Below are 22,752 nucleotides of genomic sequence, written 5' to 3' on the forward strand. Positions count from 1 at the left end.
TTTCTCTTCTTTTCTTTTCTTTCCTTTACGCCTCGTTCCCGAGTTTAACAGAAGAAAAGAAGAGAAAAGAAAAGAAAGTCATGAGAGAAAAGAAGAAAAAAGAAAGGAAAAGAAAATTTTCTTTTGTGTTCCCGAATTAGAGAAAAGTGTAAGGAAAATGAATCATTTTATTCTTTCTTTCCAAATCCTCCCAAATCAGAAGGAAGGTTAGAAGGGAAAGTGATCCACCCATATCCCTCCACTTCCTTCCACTTTCATCATTTAATGAAACTCGGAACACCAATTTCTTTTATTTTCCTCTCCGTTCCACCCATTTCAGTTCCACCCATTTCCTTTCCTTTTTCCCTCGTTCAGTTGAACTCGGAAACGGGGTTAAATTCCACTCGGGATCAGGGTGTTAGAGAAAAAGTGCAAATTTCGCTGCCCATTATTTTTATATATCTGTTTTCATAACGGTGTACGGTGGTTCTTCAAGTTTCCCTAACAGGTAAGCAACCGATCACTCCTCCATTTTGATTCATTTGCCGCAGATGCGTGTTTCCCCTTTTGTTATTCGATTGATGATTGTAATTTTAAGTTTCATTTTAGCGGCGATTTATTAAACCCTAACGAAGACAATTGAATTCTGTGATTTTCCACAGAATCATAAACATCGGCTGTTGCCTCCACTGATTCTGGTATCGTCAGCTATGAATACGCGAAGGTTTTTCTTCTGTTTTATTTTCTACACCTTGATTTAATGTTGAATTTCATATGTTCGCGTGGTTTGCTGGTTAGATCAGTAGGTTATCGGTTCGGAACTGCTAGGATTTAGTTTTAGATCTAGTAATCTAAGTGTATATTCAAGTAAACATAATTTTACTCGATTCTCATGGAAATTGAGAATTAAGCGTATCTTAGATTCGATTCAGGTTCTTGTTTCTCGCATGAAGGAAATAACACATCTTTGCTTACATTATCGGTAGAGATTATATTCAACTTGCTAATATTCTGCTTCCTTTGTTGTTTGTTGGAATTAGTTTAGGTGTTGTTTGGACGCCTATTTTGAAAGCGATTATTGTCTATAACCAAAATCATAATAAGATGATGATACTAAGTTGATAAATTTTAGGGATAGATAGATAATCATATGTTTTTCTTACAACTTGTTACCTGTCCATTCACATACTGATTAAATCTTAGTTTCCCAAGATAAATTCATTAATCAACCTGCCTTAGCTTCCATAACTAGATTGAAGATTCAAACAAAATGTGTCTTAATATGTTATTGCAGTTTGCAAACATTTAGAAAACAAATTGTGCTGCATCATTTTCTATGATATCACAAGAACAACTGCGTATACAACTGCTTGTGACTGGAGTAGATGCAACGTGATTGATTTATTCAAAGTTTAAAGTTTAAACATGAATACTATCCTTTTTAATGCAGAGATGTGCGTGGAAACAGAGCTGCTCTATTTGATGAAATTGAAGATGGTGGAATTAGAGCCTCATCTTCTTACTCCTCCCATGAAATTGATGAACAGGAGAATGATAGAACAATGGATGGGCTGCAAGATAGGGTTCTTATGCTGAAAAGGGTAAGCATCAAAACTCAAAACATAATCATCTTAATAAATGAAACAAGTTTTACAAATTGTTATAAACAAATCCAAGATATTAATAATGTCAAATCATCTCAACAGTTGACAGGTGATATCCATGAAGAAGTAGAAGGTCATAACCGCATGTTGGATAGAATGGTATGTTAAAAATTACAAAAAATCTTCTATCTCTCTTGATAAGTTTTATAAATTTTATTATTTTTTTAATGATTAGGGGAATGATATGGATTCTTCAAGAGGTCTACTCTCTGGTACAATGGATAAATTCAAGACGGTATGTTGTATTAAAATTAGCAAATATTTAGTAATAATATTAAGAGATATATTAATAATTAATACACACTAAAACACACTGATGTTTTCAGGTATTTGAAACTAAATCAAGCAGAAGGATGTTTACACTTGTGGCTTCATTTGTGGTGGGTTTTTTGGTGATATATTATCTGACTAGATAAATAATTTGGGATTCAGATGAGAACCAAAATGGATGTTGGAATTTGCAAGTGGTTGTTTGTGTAAAGAAATCCGGATGAAATAGAGATTTATTTGTGTGCTGTGCTGTGGGTTTGAAGTTTGAGGATAAAGTATATCGACTTTTGACTGTTTGTACTTTGTATATGTAATCTGTTGGCTTCTATTATATATTTTTTTTTATCGTGATTGGATGCACACTTTTTCATGTTTATTTCATAAGAAAGGTATAAATAGAAAAAATTAGTAAATCTAATTGATCGACCAAAAAAATAGGGTAATTGCACCAGCCGGGAATCGAACCCGGGTCTGTACCGTGGCAGGGTACTATTCTACCACTAGACCACTGGTGCTTTTGTTTTAATCGTTGAATGTTAGAACTTATACATTAGTACTAAAGCAAAATAGTTGGTGATTATTTCCAAGTTATTTATTTTTAAATGGTTAATTTGGGTTGTATTTCAAAGTGATGAATCAAATGAGTAAGATTAAATAATATAGATAGATAAAAATTTATTTAAAGTATAATCAAAATGTAACTTTTTGAATTCAGACTTTCTCAAGATTGAGATACAAACATTATGTGTAAAAAAAAAATCGGCCACCTTAATTGTAGTTAAATTAAAATGTATACTTTCAACTGCAAGGGTGCGATGATGATGATATGCCTACATGTGATTAAAGCACTCAAAGGAGAATCCAATGAGTCAAAGAAGAACCCAATGAGTTGTCCATGTCAAGTCCTCATTGGCTAGTTGTGAACTATTCATTTGGCTGCTAAATCAATAGAGTTGGCTCAAACGAATGAGATTTATTCTAGTATAAAAAAATATATTAAAATGCATACATCCTTAATTGTTTTATTAAAGAATTACACTATAATAAAATTTTATAATCATGTTTAATATTTTAATTAATTATAAAATTTAATAGTTTTTTTATGACTGAAACTTAGGTTGTTTTGAATCAAAATATAAACTAAAGGGAAGCAGAAATTATTGAATTCACAGTGACAAAATGATCATATCTTTAACGCCAAATCGTATCTCTCCACGCAATAAGCCATGATACAAACCCTTCCTATTAGGCTGGACGGAATCATCGCGGGAAGAGGGAGCGGGAGGCTTCCCGCACGACGGAACACCGGACCGTCGGTGCGGGAAGCGGTGGTGCAGGAACCGGAGAGGGGAGGACTTGCCGCGTTCTCTCTCCGTCGATCATTGGCCGGAATTTATTTTTTTTATTTTTTTTGAATTAGCCATTGATTAATGGTAAATTTTTTTTACCAACGGATATATGCATTAAAAGTCATTTTTTTAAACCTTTTTAAACACCTATAAATACCCAACTATTTACCTTCAATCAACATTCAAGTTTTTAATGGAAAACACCGATCATCTCTCGGGACCAGCTCTCGAGCTCGTGATGAAAAAGAAGGAAAAAATTCTGAAAAAATATTTTCCGTAGGTCGTTATTGGTTTGTTTGATTTTTTGTTTGTGTTTTTTTTTTAATTTTCTAGTTTTTTTTAATTTTAGGTTTATTGTAATTTTTATTTTAATTAATGAAATGCATTTTCTTTTTAATTAAATTTTTTGGTTATTTCTAATTTAAAAATTATAAATCATAAAAATCAATTAATTTTATTTATAAAAAAAAAAATAGTGAGGGAAGCCCTTTCCACCCATTCCTTGGGTTTTAGGTGAGGGAAAGAAAAATGAGGGAAATGGTGGTGTGACCCACAAAAAGTGAGGGAAACACCCCTCCCATACCCTCGGGTCTTATGACTACCATTTAGACATCTTGGACCAAGGAAGATCATGCCATAAGGTATAGAGTTTGCACCGACTCTTTGGTAAGTGAATTTTAATGTTAAAGTTAAATGCTTTCATCATCTAATATTAATTTATGCGTGTTATTTGATTTCCATTTGAAGAATTAAAAAAGAAAAGTAATTTCTAGAAATGAGTGGATAAAGAATTAAAAAAAAGAAGAAGAAGAAGCATAAGAGATAGCAAGTTGAAGCAAGCTCCTTTGAACTGAAGATTTAAATATACACGATAAAGAATGATCACGAGTCTTTGAGCTTTATAAACGAATTGGGTCAAATTAGTAGGAATTTGTTTACTTATAAATGTTGTGTGTTTTTATGTTTATTTTGTCCATAGTTGAAGTCTTATATTAAATCATGCAAGATGGTGCATTTGATTGTCATAGTCCCTTCAAACTGATCATAATAGCTCACCTCTACAATTTCCATTAAAAACAACCATCTACACCAATTACTTTTCTATATCCTTCAATCTAACTATCCTTTACACCCTTCAAATATACATATATCTTTGAAATAAGACAGTGGAATCAAGCATAATATCTAAATCAATCTTCATTATTGATTTTGGACTAGACTTCAATCGGCGGTTTCCAAAATTTCATTAATAAATTGTTTTCTTATCCATGCATAGATGACATGGTGGTTGTGGAGACCAACCAAATAAATAACCCTAGAAATTGCACACAAAATAGTGTATAATGGCAAGGAGATCGAATCCACGAAGATGTTCAATTTGTAACTCTAAGAAAATCTTTTTGTACAAATACTTGTGAAACGAAAATAAAAGTAAAAATATGGGTTTTAATCTTTTGGTTGTTCAAAGAAACTAAAATTATACTAAGACTTGAAAATTACAATTCAACAAGAATAAAAGTTTGACGTAAATCAATAAGAGAGAAATAGTTGACTTTGACTTTCATCACATGTACACTTAGTTAATTATCATTAGACATTACGGTGCAAGACTTATGATTTAATTTAATTTGGCTATAGCAATCCGAGAAGCTTGAAATTACCTAAATTTTTCTTAGTTAGTAAAACAATTAAAGGAGATCATAACATATTGTAACATCCCAAAAACTAAGGATAAAAATTTCATTTTTATTATAATCAAAACATGCATGTAACTTGATTCAAACATTTAAAAACATTTCTAAGTAACAATATTATCAGAGTTAAATCCCAAAATCATGTATTGCAGAAAACACGGGTGTATGCGCTGCGATTAAGTCGGACCCTTCGCTTCCGAACTGGAAATACCTGAAACCAAACCACAAACTGTAAGCACGAAGCTTAGTGAGTTCCCCAAATATCATATATAACGCAAACATACTGTCAGACATATCTGGGTGCCCGATCTACCCCTTCGGTCTATTTCAACCGGATACTGCCGAGCATATCTAGGTGCTCGATCTACCCTTGTCAGACATATCTGTGTGCCCGACCTACCCTCCGATTTATTCCAACCGATTACGGGGTCTATCTCACCCCTACCACTACCATATAAAATCATGCATATCTCACATAAACATCAAACAATACATACCACCTTAATAATTATCACAAAGACAATCATTAAGCTATATCAATACTAGTAGGCCGGCCTTGGTGCCTTCGACCCACGAATTCTACGAAGGGAGACTCACCTCGAATGCAGAAGCTCACAGAAATAGATCCCTAGCTGCTGCCCTGACGACCTCTCCGTCTATCAATACCAAAATATCACCCAATTAGCAATTAGGTTCCAGACCATGATCCATAATCCATGCTTGGGGTACAATGACCATTTTACCCCTGGCCCAACAAGACTCACAACTAAGGCCCAAGCCCAAAAGTAAACAAGCCCAAAACTCCAAGATCCATAAAAGGTCCACTAATAGCCCAATTTTCCAAATTGGGACCCAACCCTTACACGGGCCTTACCCTAAAGCCCAATAACTTATTCCTAATCCAAAACACACATCCACAGCTGGTCCAACAAACCCAAAGCAACACAAGCCCAAACGATAGCCTAAAACCCGAAATGTCACCGCAAGGCCCAATAAGGCACAAATACCCCAGTTAGGCCCAAATCCATCATGGACCTACCCCAAGAAGGCTCAATATCCAAAAAGGCTTGAAATACTGAAGGGTCAACCCTAGTCAACTCCTGGTCCAAGGTCCAAAGCCCAAAAAGTCAACAATCCAAGAAAGTCCAATCTGGTCGAGTACGCCCTGCGTACTCAGCTGATACGCCCAACGTACACCCCTTGGGGCCAGTACGCGCAGTGTACCAGATGTGTACGCCCAACGTACTCCTCAGAATCCCAACCATCTCAAAAAAGCACTTAATCACTTAAGACATTGCTCCAAACTCTCAAATCTGATTCCCATAGATGACTTAATACGTAAAGTTGGCAACTTTACTTACATACATGGCTTAATGGGACTCTATAGCTCAAAAGAGCTCAATGAAACGTCTTAACACATGCATGAGTCCAAGTAAACCATAAAGATCACATTTTTATGCCTTTGGGACACCTAAAACGCCCATATCCACAATATCAACTTCTGAAACAACAAGCCCACAAGAACTACCCAAAAGAGGCTAAAATGGCTATGAACAAATCCAAAAGAAGATCTATGAAATGAGAAGACAAGATCAAAGCTTTTTACCTCCAATGGACTGCAAAAGATGGAAAACCTCTGGATCTACAAGCTCTTTACGAAATAGTGAGTCTTCAACCTTCTCCTTTTCATGCACAAGCCACCACAAACACTCTTCCAAGCTCCAAGACTCACTTAGGCGCTCTAGGGTTTCGAAGTAGAAGAGAGGGGGAAGGAGGTTGACTTAAAGACCCAAAGGAACGCCATAAAGATGATTATATAGGGTAGAAACCCCAAAATTAGGGTTTTGCTCTGAAGGGAGTACGCCCAACATACTCTAAGACCCGCTGCGACCATTCATCCTTCTACGCCCCGCGTACTCATTGAACCCCTAACACTCTAAACTTTACTTAACTCTAACTTCTTCGTCTTAGGTCCATTTCCTACGAACCTTATATCCACAAAAAGGTGGCGAGAAGCCCTACGCTTCTATCAACATATCCAAGCCTTAAAACCTCGCGGACAAAACCCAAAATCCATAAAAGGTCGAGATAACAAATTACGATTTTTGAAACACCCAAAAAAAAATTTTCCAATTAACTTTAAAACTCATTCTAAATTCATCAAAACATTACATACTGGTTTTCAAAATGTATAATATCAGAGTTTTCCCAGAAACATAAACAAAACATGAGGAGCTGTACGATCACGCCTTCGCCTTGCCTCGATCCCCTGATGTACCTGAAACAATAAACTGAAAATGTAAGCCCGAGAGCTTAGTGAGTTCCCCCAAAATACCGATACACCGCATGTAACACATATATAAACAACAACATGTACTGGGTCCACAACTTTGCAGACTAGATTACCCCTTGGGCCCACAGTGTGAGTCTGGATTGCCTTGCGGGCCCACAGCTCACATCTGGCTTGCCATCGAGCCCACAGTACGAGTCTCCCTCAGCTCGTAACTGGAATGCTCTCGAGCCCACAGTACGAGTCCCCCTTAGCTCGCATCTGGAATGCTCCCGGGTTTGTTGGTTACCGCACGGAGCAGTATCACCTCAACCCATACCACATAACATGTCCACATATAAACATAATCACTGTGCATGCAAATAATCATATAATAACACAGGTAGTCCTATAGATCTACCTAACTGGCATAACCACTAGCATGCAGCACAAACTCATATTCAACATCTAATACTGCTACAATAACATAACCAATGGTCCGGCCTTGGTGCCTTAGACCCCTTAGTATAGTGAGGATAACTCACCTCACAACTGTCGTCCGGAACTAGAAAGCTCAACTCCCGGATCACCACCACAAACTCCACCACCTATATCCGACACATCACAAAGTTCATAGGTTTCCAAGATACTCCCAGAAGTCCAATAGTCAACCCTTGCCCAAAGTTTAAGTCAACTTTCAAGGTCAACAGTCCATGTTGACCTCAACTCGTCGAGTACCCTTAGCTACTCGCCGAGTTCCTGGCATGACTCGCCAACTCGCCGAGTCACTCTAGTGACTCGTCGAGTTCCTAGAGTCAGTGGTCGGAATTCCTTGGCCAACTCGCCGAGTTTTCCCCTTACAACTCGCCATGCTCACACGTGTCCGAAGGTTGGGAAAACCCTAACAGACTCGCCGAGTCACTCTACTGACTCGCCGAGTCTACGACAATCTTCATCGGACTCGCCGAGTTGTTCATCCAACTCGTCGAGTTCAGGACCATCTCCTTATGACTGGCCGAGTCGACTTTGCGGCTCGCCGAGTCCCTTTAGTCCTTCATCCATACAGATGCTTTTTAAGCCATGCAAAGGTTCCAGATTACAGATCCAACCTTCCAAGGCCTGCTTATCACGTAAAGTTGCAAACTTTACGTGCATGCAAAGCTTTAAGGCCCTTAAATGACAATTCTAAGCTTGCAATGAAGTCTCACGCTTGAGGGAAGGCTTATTCTAGGCAAGGCTGATAACTTTATGGGTCTAGAGGCCAAAGGGAGTCCAGATCTGAAGTTACAACTTCAGATCTTAGCTCAAACATAAGAAGCCTTTCATAAACCCCATCCAAAAGGGATATTTGATGAACATGAGCCAAGGGAAAACAGTCTAATACCTTTAAGAGAGTGTTCACTGATGTAGATCTTGAATCCCACGAGTTCTTGCTTCTACTTGCTTGTTTTCCCCAAGTGTTTCCTCTTCCAAAACTCCTCCTCCAAGCTTGAACACACCAAAAGAACACACACACTAGATTTAGGGTTTGAGAGGGACAAGAAGCAGTAAAGGGGAGGCTGGGGGAGGCCAATGATCCTTTAAATAGGGTGCAATACCCCGAAATTTAGGGTTTCATCTGCCAGCTCCTACTCGTCGAGTCCCTTCTTGGACTCGGCGAGTAGGTCACTAAAACACGTGGACCAACCCGCTGCTACTCGACGAGTAGGGCGACCAACTCGTCGAGTAGCCCTTGAAATCAAGAAAATTCTTATATTAAATCAATACCTGAGAATCGGGGCGTTACAATTTTACCATTGGCCTCCGAAGGCACAATTGAACACTTGGATCACTTATACCATGGCACCCACATCCGAAATGGGCCAAATCCTTCCTTTCCCAAGGCCCTAAGCCTCATGACGACTGATGATTGGGTCGCAGTCCCAAGCAATGAAGCAAATCCAAAACCGAGTGTTACACATATTTCCTTAGTTAAAGTCACAATTTCCATTAAGCATATAATTAGTGAAAGTTAACTATTATTAAGAATTAAAAAGTCACCAAATCCAAGAGGAGTCAATATAATTTCACTACCATGTTGGAGAAAGTTTTATTTATTTATTTTATTTTTTATGATTGTGTGAAGTAAAAACTAACACAAGAACCATTTGTTGCTTGCTAATTTGAAGATCCGTTACTTAATCAAGAAATTAGCCAACTAATCACCATATATACATCTAAACTCATGAATAAATACATATAAATAGAAGAATGTTCAAATGAAAAACACTTTCATAAAAATCACCAAAATCTCATAATAGTCTTCAAACAAATAATCATCCATGCATTTTGTAAAGTCCTATTTTCACAACAAAAATTTTTCATTATTATTAAGGCAAAACTCCAAATTATGGATTGATTCTAAGAAAATCATTTATTACCAATTACATTATTTGAAAATCAGAGTATTATATTAAACGCGAAATCCTCAATATTGTTGATGAGTGTGTATAGTCCCGCCTTCGTCTTTCCATAGTCATCGATGATACCTGAAACAATAAACAATTGGGTAAGCATAAAGCTTAGTGATTTTCCCCCAAAATACCCCATACGATAAATATACCAGCATGCATAACGTCCCACAACCTCCCGGTTGGAATGCCCAGGCCCAATCAGTCCTCAGACTGGAATGCTAACATGAAACGTGTCCAATCAGCCATCGGGATGGAATACCTAGGGTTTGTTGGCCTACCGCCTCAACCTAACCGCTCTTCTCGAGCCTCCGTGCCTACGACTTACTGTCGGCCTGCACCGGGTATCTTGGTCTACAACAAAAAGCAGGACCGCCTCAACCCACTACTACCATATGTCGACATATAAACAATAAAGGATCAAGTAGGCACATAATACAAGAAAACAACAATCATACAACTCACTACCGCCTACTAGTCCTCACACAACACACTGTCCCGCTACCAGCTAACCTCCATGCAATGCGTAACCATAAGTAATCAGTGGTGAGATAGCCACCCGAATAAATTGTCCTACTCTAGTGCCACAACCAAACAAGGAATCGACAAGAAAGCCTTGATCAAGAGTTCTCAGGCTATCCTACGTGACTACATACTTCCCCTAAGGCACTCCACTGGATGATAACTAGTCTAGTATGAGTAGTTATACAGATCTACAGATCACTACCACATAACAACATCCTATATATCAGGATACAGATCTAACAGATCACTACAACATAACAACATCCCAAATACCAGGATACATATCTAACATATCACTACAGCATAACAACATCCTAAATAACAGGATACAGATCTAACAGATCACTACAACATAGCAACATCCTAAATATTAGGATACAGATCTAACAGATCACTACAACATAACAACATCCTAAATATAAGGATACATATCTAATAGATCACTACAACATAACAACATCCTAAATACCAGGATATAGATCTAACAGATCACTACAACATAACAACATCCTAAATACCCAGATACAGATCTAACAGATCACTACAACATAACAACATCCTAAATACCAGGATACAAATCTAACAGATCACTACAGCATAGCAACATCCTAAATACCAGGATACATATCTAACAAATCACTACAACATAACAACATCCTAAATATCAGGATACAGATCTAACAAATCACTACAACATAGCAACATCCTAAATACCCAGATACAGATGTAACATATCACTACAACACAAAAACATACCATATACTAACAATCCAAGGAATGCATAACCACATATACTCAGAGGTGAGATAGACACCCGGACAGGTGATCCTACTCTAGAGCCACAACTAAACAAGGAACAGGAAAGAAATCCCAGATCAAGAGTCCTCAGTCTATCCTACGTGACTACATACAATCCCTATGGAATCCTTCTACTAAAAGATAACCAAAACTAATAGGCCGCCATTGGTGCCTTCGACCCACAGGTACAATGAGGCAAAACTCACCTGAATCGAAGAACCTTGAAACACTGCAATATGCTCCCTTCTGCACTGCTTGCTCACGCAAATCCACTAACACCAGAACCAGATAAAATCTTAACCAATAGCCCAAAATCCTCAAGTTTGACCCAAGGTCAAACTTGGTCAAAAAGTCAACGGTTAACGAAAGTCAACAAAAGTCAAAGTACAAGGCAATTGAGTACGCCCAGTGTACTCAACGTACGCCCATCGTACACAACCTGATCCCACTCCTTCATTAAGCACTTAATCCCTTAAGTACTTTTCACCCAAAATCGGATCTAGCCTCAAAACATTGTCTTAAGTCATAAAGTTTCCACCTTTATGACTTTCCATGGCTAAGGAAGGTCCAAAAGCTAAAACCCTAACTTATTAATTCTTTAAGACATCACAACTCTTGCAAGAAAGGGATAGAAGGACCAAGATCACATTTTTATGGTTCCAATAGCTCCATAATGGATAAAGTTTCCAACTTTATCCATTAGAATGGTCCAAACAACCAAGATCTAGTCTTTTAAGTTCAAAGGGACCAAAAGTGCATCTTTCTTACTTAATCCCTTAAGTCCATTTTTCCAACCTTTAGATCTGAATCAAAATGATGTTTAGATGGATAAAGTTTCCAAATTTATCCATAACAAGGTCACAAACCTCCAAGATGTAAACTTTATGCACTAAAGTGACCAAAAGCTCATAACATCCAAAACTAGCTAGATCTAACAAATGCATCATGAAGATTCAAGCTTTATAACTCTAAAAGAAAGATCAAGGTGAACAAGGTATGGATCTACAAGCTTCAGTGAAAACAACACTTCTTCAATGAGTTCCTTCTTCTCTAAGGTGCACCAAGAACACTCCAAAGCACTCAAGAACACCTTCTTTTGATCACAAGGCTCAAACTAGGGCTAGGGTTTCACGGGAGGGTGTTGGAGAGGTGGAGGCTGAGAATGGAATGAGTTTGGGGAAGTTAAGGAGCTTAAATAGGGATCAAACCACAGAAATAGGGTTTGGGTTCTGATCGAGTATGCCCAACGTACTTAATTTACGTCCAACGTACTAATACACCCAACGTGCTCGATTTACGCCCAACGTACTAGACTAATCCCAAAACCTTCCTAACTTCTAACGGTCATAACTTATTCATTTCAACTCCAATTTCAACGATCTTTATATCCATAGGAAAGGTATTGAAGATCCCCACAATATTATCTAAATATCTTGGACTAACGACTTCTCGTATAAAAATCCATATTTCAAGCAAGAACCCCGCCTATGACTTCTCTCGTTCTACTCTTCGGCCCAAAACACAATTCAAAGGTTTAAATCTCATAACCATCACTGTTTCTTCCAAAAGGTCTAAACATTACCTCCTTAAGGCCTAAAGCCTTTAAACAACCGACTTCTGACCCACGACCCTGAAATAAGAAATGACAGGAAATAGGATGTTACAAATTTCACCAAAATCAACCAAGAGTAGTTTAGCATAGCATGGCTAAACTCATGAAAACAAAATAAAAGTTAAGTGTACCAAACATGTATCAAGAATCAAGGATAAAGGATGAAGTTCTTCAAGCCTTCAAGTCTTCAAAAGCTACAACAACTCCAGAGAAAATGCTTCAAAATCAGATCTTCAAAAGTGTGGAAAAGAGCCAAACCAACCTTCCCCATATAGCACAAAAGGTAAAATCCTAGAAATGCCCCTAGTAGGGTCTGTGCAGCCGAGCACAGCCGCGCGGGTGCGTTGCGCAGGTGGCCTGCAAATTGGGCTTCTTGGCATCTTGGGCCTGCACTGGTTTAGCCCACTAGCCCATTTCGCCTTCAGCAACTTTTAGCCCATGATTCCTCAAGTTTTTCTTCAATTTTTGGCCCAATTCACCTTCTCTAAATCACCCATAGCTCGTATACCCACTCGATTAATCAATTCACAAGCTCAAATATTTCTTTCATCTTCTTTTTAAGTTCAATTTCATATTTCTTCAATCCTCCACTTATAAAAAAACACACTTTTTTGCATCATTCCACAAGTTGTCAAGCCCATATTTCCTCATCCTCAAATTCCATTTGCTTCCGACGATTCTCGAACATCTCCACACCATGCTAGTCTTCCAAAAATCTACAATTATGCTAAAAGACTAGAAAGTACCCGATATAGACATAAAATAATAAAAAAGAAAATATTCATGATGATTAAAATTTTTTGGAATGAAATATGTTAAAATAAACTATAAAAAGAAGTAAATAAAATAAAACTATCATGACAATTGAACCAAAACTGAAAGTTCTAGCACAAATTATGTTTTACACAATTAAACTTTAGGACTTAATCTAAAAGGATTTTTGGTTACTCATCCAAGTTGTCAATAAGTTAAAAGGGCATACTTATTCAATTCAAAAACCTCGTCTCCTCTTTGCAATCAACTGATAATTCATCAAGACAAGACCAAGTTCATATTTTCATTAGAGTATTCACTTTCACTACCTCCATCTTCTAGTTTCTCTTGCTCAAGTTCACAAAAATGATCAATATACACATTAATCCTTCCTTTATTCGCATAACCAATGTCGAGCAACCTAACATAATAATAATAATAATAATAATCATTTGTCAATGATCTCATCCCATCTGTTGTTGATCGTAGTCTCTTTGTAATCAACTGATAATTCACATTATCATAAGTGAATTCACTTTTACTAACTCCATCTTCTGGTTGCTCTTGATCAAGTTCACAAAAATGATTATTATATACCACTATTAAGAAACCTAACATAACCATCATCATCTGCCAATTATCTCATTGATCATTGTTTTAGACATTAGTACACATCAACACACCTCTCATGAGTCAAATTTCAAGAAATAAAATGAACTTATTATAACCCATTTTTCTAAAATAAACATCCATCATAGAAGATTCAAGTCTGTTAAAGTATAATAGGAAGGTTTGGGACAAACAAGCCTTTATAGTGAACATCAACGATTAGAAACTCTAATTCATCTTCATTAGACGAACTAGCCATTGTCATATTCCTAGTAAGATAGTCTGAGTGTGAATTAGAAAAATTATAACGTACCAATCAAACAAACATATATATATATATATATATATATATATATATATATATATATATATATATATTTTCATTTTCAATTAAGGTAAAACACCATTTTCATAAAACCCACGTTAAGAAAACTAATTTGTTCCAAAATACAATTGTTTGAAAATCAGAGTAATATAATAAATGCGGAATCTCCAATGCTGCTGAAAAGTGTGTACAATCACGCCTTCATCTTCCCACGATCACCAATGGTACCTAAAAACATTTAATCCATAATTGTAATCCAGAGCTTAGTGAGTTCCCCCAAAATACCACTTACATCACAACATAATGAACAACTATGGGTTATCAGCAACCCTGGGACTATCAGCAGTCATGAGGACTATCACATGCAATACAAAAATATAAACAATTATGGGTTATCAACAACCCTGGGACTATCAGCAGTTTTATGGGCTCACAACAACCCTATAGATTCTCAGGAACTCTGCACACTATCAACAGTCCTGGAATTATCGGTAATTTAATATTACTAGTAACAACAATCAACAAATAAGACTAAGCTAGTTTAGCATGCACATCACTATGACATAGGTAGTAAAGTGAGGAGAATCACTACTGCATACCGGGCCTCATACAATACTCTACGTCACCACTGGAAGATCACAAATGAAGACATAAATATATATATAATCAGAGGTGAGATAAACAGTCGAACAGGTAATCCCAGTTAGAGCCACAACTAAACAATGAATATGCAAGAAAGCCTAGATCAATAGTTCTCGGGCTATCCTACATGACTGCATACAACCCCTTGGGCACTCAACTAGACGATCACCGACCTCCTTGTACTCTAACCAACATACCACTAGTCTTATATCCTAAAACAGAAGGATATATACTGTAACACATAGCATAGTGAAGAAACGCACCTAAATCGAAGACCCGAGGAACACAACAACACCCTCACTCCCTAAACTGAATATCACCAAAGCAAGATAGATCCTCAATTAATAACCCAAGTCCTTCAAGTTTGACCCCAAAGTCAAATTGGTCAAAAGTCAATGGTCAACAGCCAACAAAAGGTTAACGGTCAACCAAGTCAACACCCACCACGACGTGGAGACCTCTTGGCCACGTCTTGGGCACGTCAGGACAAAATAGTGGACAATCAGGACACCACCATGTGGTGGAAAACCCTTGGTAACGTCGTGGTCCCTGGTAGAAAGCCATATTATTTATTAAGAGCTTAATCCTTACAGATCTAAACCCATAACTTCAGATGTAGTCCTTTTCAATGGCTAGATGGATAAAGTTTCTAACTTTATCCATTAGGACATCACCCCAAGGCAATATCTACAACCCTAAGTCTATTAAGTCCTTAATGAGGATATTACTTGAGCATAGACACAAGTTACTCCAAACATGACTCTTTTTCTTATTCATCAAAAGCTTATTGACCTTAGTAAGCCACCACAAGCAATGGAGTTCTTCAAACTCCAAGAGCATTCAAGGAAGGGACCAAAATCATATAAAATGAACTTAAATTTGCATTAAGAAGAACAAAGGTCAAGATGAGAGCTTTATACCTCCAACAACTTAGAAATCTGAATAAGATGATGGACCCAACCTGGTCCCTTGATCCCTTGCACCAAAATGATCTTCCTCATTCCTCAATCTCCACCAAAATCCAAGAACAAGGTCTTCAATCAAGCAAAAAAGCTCTTAATCATCCATGGAGGCTAGGGTTTCATGTTGAAGGGTTGGAGGCTGAAGAGGATGCCCTAATCCTTGAGATTAGGTGCGTAAATACATAAGAAACCCTAAAACATCATGGGATTGGGCCGCAGTAGTTGCCACATCGTGGCATTCCTTTTGCCACGTCGTGGTGGCCATCAGATGCGCGATTCATGCATTTGGCATGCCACATTGGTATGATTCATTCACCACGTTGTGGTACTAATTTTTCCCAATAACCTTACCGTTGATCCCTCTAATTCCCCAAATGATCAATCCTGGAAACCAGGTGTTACAATTCTCCCCCCGCTTAAATTAGATTTCGTCCTCGAAATCGGTCCTTACAAATTACCTCTTATATATACTATCACCCTCTTGCAGGTTTTCTAATCCCACTTCAATGGCACTGACCGGTACAACTCTTTTACCGTGGTTAACAGTTACCACCTTAAGGCCTTCACAAATAGATGCAGAGTCTATTATTGGACGAGACGTCAAACAATCGATCTCTTAACTATTATAACACTAAATGGATGCCCTATCCAGATGACCACTTCTGAAACCAAAGACGATTAAATCTTTTAGCAAAAATTTGCACCCGGTTAGGGAAACGACAATTAACCACATTGTGAGGAACTAATTCCATAACCATAATTCGAAGACTCAAGGTCGTGTATGACAATCTGACAAACAATTCCATCCTATAAATCAACCATGCTGACCGAAAATTCACAAATTTGATTTGTTCAAGATCTCCCTGGCCTTGCGCTATCCTACAGATAAATCGAATTATGGAAACCACGGCCGTCCGCTGTCGCCGATAACCTCACATACAATGCACTAGTGAAATCCTGGACAAAACCCAATCAAACATACACTAAACCAGACTATATACCCACTCGTCTCTAATAACCCTGATCTGCTAACCACTAACAGCTTTCTGGCTTGCCCCTGATCTGCCAACCACTAACGACTCTCGGGCTTACCCCCGATCCGTCAACCACTAATGACTCTCGGGATTACCCCCGATCGGTCAACCACTAACGACTCTCAGGCTTACCACCGACCGTTGCCAAAGCCACTCACCTAACATAGGCATACACCGAACCTATAAAACTTAACTATCCCAATCAGGGCTTTGGGTCATGATTCGGACCCCGATGTACCAATCAAACAAGAACAGACAAGGAGATCCTCATCACAACCCTTGACTTAAGCTTCTAACACTATGGGACCCTTAAGCATGATGACGCCCCGTGAATCACTCTCCCCCACTTGGAATATACAAATTATTGGAACGAGATAAACTTGGTAATTGGATTGTATATTATAATTATGTAACGTATACATGATAGGTATATATAATAGATGCCGTTACACTTTAGTCCCTATAATATTATCTATTATCTATCGTCCAATATTCCCCCGCAAGCTAAGGCCAGGGAGCGAGCCGCAGCTTGGACCGTAACTGTAGAAACCGCTGTGAAGACAAAGGTTTTGTGAAGATGTCAGCAATCTGATCATTTGTGTGGATATACTTAACTGATAGATTTCTTTGAGCTACCTTTTCTCGAACAAAGTGGAAATCTACTTCAACATGTTTAGAACGTGCATGAAATACATGATTGGCTGAAAGATAGGTAGCACCTAAGTTATCACACCACAATATAGGAACAATTTTGAGAGGAACACAGAGTTCTCCCAAGAGAGCTTGAAGCCAAGTAAGTTCAGCCATTGTATCTGCGAATGCCTTTTATTCAGATTCTGTTGATGACCGAGAGACGGTGCATTGTTTGGGAGCAAACCAGGAAACAAGGTTGGAACCAAGATAGATTGCATAGCCCCCGGTGGATCGACGATCATCTGGACAACCATCCCAATCCGCGTCAGAGTAGGCTGTGAGGAGCGAATCAGTGGAATCAGTGTAAGCATGAAGCTGGAAAGCGGAGTGGCATTGTAGTTTCAATCCATAAGATGCAGTTCCTTGTAAATAACGGAGTATGTGTTTGATAGTAGACCAATGATTATCTGTAGGTGAATGCATAAACTGACAAACTTTGTTTACCGTAAATGTGATGTCAGGTCTTGAAAGAGTGACATATTGGAGAGCACCAACAATTTGGCGGTACCAAACTGGATTATCAAAAGCAACATTGTCGCCAATATCTAAGTTAGCATTGGTTGTCATAGGCGAAGATACCAGCTTGGAAGAAGAGAGACCAACCCGTTGTAGCAGTTCAAAGATGTACTTTCGTTGAGATAAAATAATTGAATCCGGTTGGTAGTGTACTTCGACACCTAGAAAGTATGACAAAACACCCATATCTTGTATGGCAAAGGATTTGCTTAAGTTATGTACCACCTAATCGATTTCCTGGGAATTGTTACCTGTGAGAATAATATCATCAACGTACACCAACATATACATTAGAACCCCTTGAGAAGAATAAACAAATTAGGAGGGATCGGTGCGAGACCCCCTAAAACCAAGAGCTAATAAAGCAGTGGAAAACCTATGAAACCAGGATCGTGGTGCCTTTTTAAGGCCGTATAGTGACTTGTGGAGAAGGAAAACATGGTTGGGCTTGTTGGGGTCAACGAAGCCTTGTTATTGCTGTAAATAAACTGTCTCTTTTAAATCGCCATGTAAAAGGCGTTTTGTACAACAAGCTGTCGTAAGGGCCATTTTTGTGAAACGACGAATGAGAGAACAACGCGAATAGTGGTAGCTTTTACAACAGGGCTGAATGTCTCTTGATAATCGACCCCCGGTTTTTGTTTAAAACCCTTTGCAACAAGGCGTGCTTTGTATAGTGTGATGGCACCGGTTTGATCTTTCTTTAATTTGTATACCCATTTATAATCAAGAACATTAATATTCGTTGTGCGGGGTACCAAGCACCAAGTACCATTTCACATTAAGGAAGAGTATTCATCGGACATAGATGAGCACCACTGTGGGTGTGCATTGGCAATGGTAAAGGTGGGTGGTTCGGTTTGAGAGTAATCAGGAGTAGTATGAAAAGATTAAGGCTTTGTTTGTTTCAGATTTGGACGAAGATTAGAGGGTCGTGAACGCGAAAGATCAGAGGTGGGAACAAGATTTTTGGATGAAGGAGCCGAAGGTTGTGGAGGATCGGTCTCGAGAGTATGAGTGAAAGCCGGCTGACTCGGAGGTGAGGGCGGAGTTGGATCAGCAGCATGCTGATGCTCTAGGATAATGGGTTCAGGTGGTGGCTGGGTCGCGGTTGTTGTATCTTGTGGACGTGGGAGGGTGTTACGTTTATATGTGTGGACTAAAGGAGGCTGATTTGTAGAGGAAGCTATGGGAATAGTGGTTGTAGGAGGTGTTTGAGGTGGTTCAGGTGTTGTAGGAGTGGGATAAGAGGAGATATATCGATCAGGGGCTGGTTGGTGGTCGCTTGTGTGAGAACCATGAGCTAAGGAAGCAGAAAAAGGGAATGAGGTCTCATTAAACCGAACATGGCGAGCAATATATATGCGTTCTGATGATGGATCAAGGCATCGATAGCCATGATGGGAGGGGTTGTAGCCCAAAAATACACACAGAGTGGATCGAAAATCCATTTTATGTTTGTTGTAGGGACGGAGATGAGGGTAGCATTGACAGTCAAAAAGACGTAGGAAAGAGAAGTCCGGTTTGTGATGGAAGATGTATTCAAAAGGTGAAGTGTTTTTGGTGGTGCGTGAGGGCATTCGATTTATAAGATACACGGCTGTTTCGAAAGCCAAGTGCCAGAAATATTGTGGAACACTAGCTTGGGTGATTAAGGTTAGGCCGGTTTCGACAACATTGATGTGAATTATGAGCTTTAGTTTGGCTTGCGGAATTAATGATCACACAATGAACATGGTGATTTGGGTGTTTAAGAGATGCATTCGATTATGTATGGTGTTACAAAAAGGGATCTAGATCTAAATCTACATAAATAACACACACTTACACACTCAATTTTACATCTCTCAAGCACACCTCTATAAGTGGTATGAACCCACCTTATATAGAGGTGTTTACTGATGAGTTTTGAGCATTCTAACACTCCTATGGTGTACATGCAACCCTAAATACCTTGGATCTATGTTTTCTCTATTATACATGCAAACTTGAACTTTCCAAGGTATTACCCTAACTAGCATACAATCATTGATACTTGGGTAATAAAAACAAGTTACAAGACATACCTTTTCATGTAGCTTGATTCCATGGAGCTTAAGAGCCTAGTGCCTCAAGTGTGACACCTCAAATGGTTCACACAACATCACCAATAACTTGGAATAACTTGAGAGAAAAGGTTCCTATGCTCAAATCGGCTAGCCCTCATGTGTACACACACTAGTGCCAATTTTGTGAACCAAGAACTCCTTTATATATTATGGAGGATCAGGGTTACATCCATGTAAACCCTAATATCCAAGACCTTTCATTTACATAGGATCCATGGGTTAAAAGCTCCATGGACTATCTGTGGACTTCCATACACTCTTAGCCCATCCTAAATAAACCTTGGCCCATTATATATATATATATATATATATATATATATATATATATATATATATATATATAAGAGTCCATATTTAATTATCCTATTTTGATCACTAAATTAATTCCAAATTAATTCTTGATCAATACTAATTAAATAATATGATTTCATATTAATATATTAGAACTTATAATATATCAATATAAATTACAAATAACCTCTTCTCACAACAAGTCTGTCAAAATGTTCCGATTCCATGCAACCCAAATGGACCATGCCAAATCGGGTCAAGTACATACCAATTATAGTTATGGACTTAGAAACTAATCCAACAGTCTCCCACTTGGATAAGTCTAAAACTATTATTGCGTATGACTTCAAAACCCGACTAGCAATCGTAGCTCTTAAAAGTTGTTGTCGAACTCTAAACAAATCAATGATGCGTCCATTAGATAAGGGATCATATATTCCTCCATTCTAGATATCATATGGACTGAGACATGGATTATAATAATTCTCTCTGTCCATTTGTTGTTTCCCGATTTCCGATTTATGACGACCGACTAATTGAACAAATCAAATCAGTCCAGGCTTGGCCAAGCACTTCGGGGTGTCATCACTAAATCATTGAGGGACCCACAGATATCGCTTTTATCCCTTTAAGGGTAAAAGGAATGGATAAACTTCGACTCATATGATTGTTCTACTACATGTTGAATCATACGCAAAGGCACGTTTTATAACATCGAGTTACCAATGCGTTTACGTACAATTAATGCATAACCAACTCATAGGCAACAACTCATATCTCTATGTTTGAATAATATAAGATATTATCGTCTCATGATCACTTGTGATAAAATCCATGAAGTGAGTCAAATGAGCGTGGGTTTAATCCAATACTCAGAACTTATGAGCACTCATGAATATTATAGCAACTCTTGCTATGTCCACTACCTTGGACATCTACAAACCAACTTCATGACAGTCTTTCCTTAATACCTACTTCCAACGTATTATCGACTGTGGATGGTTTGAATAACTTAGTCATTTAGGAAGAACGACCTAGTTATTCTGGAAGTCAAAACATGCAAAGTGAAACACAAGAATAATCTAATCCAATATGGTCTCAGAACTTATGAATATAAATAGAACACCTTTTATTTATCACCATATTGATTACACATTATTCATTGTATACTGTTTCAACTTATCAACTTTATACTTGAATTAAAACAATAGTTGTCCCATGCTCCAAGCATGTACACTATATTTTCTAAACACTAGTCATGACATACACCAAGTATGCACACTATGTGTCACACCCCCAAACCAGAACGGCGGAAACGTTCGGGGGCGGAGGACTTCATGTAAGTATCACAACACATGAAATAGAGTAATCAAAGTACAAACAACCATTGCATTAATAAGTATAAGTTTTACATAAGTGTTTAAACATTACATATTCAAACACCAAAGTAGGTACAGTAGAAGACAAGAGTCGCAGTACTGTACTAGGTAGTCTTCTCAAAAGCTTCGGGAGTGTACCTGTCTACTGGATTCCTGAGAATACAAGTTATTTTGAAAGAGTAGATCAGCATTTAAGCTGGTGAGTTCATAAATATTTTAGTTCTATAAAGTATACTCTAAATTCTTGGAAAAGTTCGCTGGTTCCTCCAGAAAATCCTATATTTCCTGAGGTGATAAACTGATAACCTCAATAGTTCCCTCTTCAATTACTTAACTTTTACTAGTTATATATAACCTAATATCGAATGGACAGTTAAATGGGTGTATCTGCCCTAAGGCCACAACCAAACAAGGAACAGGAAGTAAGGCGGAAGTCACACATTTCACTGTCAATCGGATATTACTTATGTATAACTCTGATTTAAAAACTAAGGAATTATAGAATTAACCACTAAAGGTCCTTTACGTTATACTAGTTTAAAGAGAGTGAATGACTAAGTTCCATCTGATAAGTAGTTTTAAATCCACATAAAACCGTTTCTGAATAGTAGTTTTAAATCCCCATAAAACCGTTTCTGAATAGTAGTTTTAAATCTCCATAAAACCGTTCCATTTGTAAAAGTAGTTTAATCCCATAAACCGTTTCATTTGTAAAAGTATTCTTAGTTATAACCGTTCTACAGTAAAACATTGGTATTAATCCTGGAAAATATTGTATTATCCATAATACTGATTTGTGGTTTTAAACTTTCCAAAACCAGAAGTACAAG

General features: G+C 37.9%; 1 protein-coding gene and 1 non-coding gene across 2 annotated transcripts; one reads left to right on the forward strand and one right to left on the reverse strand.

Moving 5' to 3' along the window:
- Positions 1-371: 371 nt before the first annotated feature.
- Positions 372-2,264, forward strand: BS14A (BET1P/SFT1P-like protein 14A). The gene is made up of 6 exons (XM_079050446.1): positions 372-487; positions 642-703; positions 1,430-1,580; positions 1,686-1,742; positions 1,819-1,878; positions 1,970-2,264. Exons 2-6 carry the CDS (start codon positions 690-692, stop codon positions 2,057-2,059), a joined length of 372 nt encoding a protein of 123 aa, XP_078906572.1. The 5' UTR covers positions 372-487; positions 642-689; the 3' UTR covers positions 2,060-2,264.
- Positions 2,265-2,357: 93 nt separating this feature from the next.
- TRNAG-GCC (transfer RNA glycine (anticodon GCC)) lies at positions 2,358-2,428 on the reverse strand. Its single transcript has one exon. It is a non-coding gene; the product is annotated as a tRNA-Gly (tRNA).
- Positions 2,429-22,752: the final 20,324 nt, after the last annotated feature.

Source organism: Lactuca virosa, chromosome 5 (genome assembly GCF_052849685.1).
Source record: "Lactuca virosa cultivar CGN04683 chromosome 5, Lactuca_virosa_CGN04683_v6, whole genome shotgun sequence".
Lineage (NCBI taxonomy): Eukaryota > Viridiplantae > Streptophyta > Magnoliopsida > Asterales > Asteraceae > Lactuca > Lactuca virosa.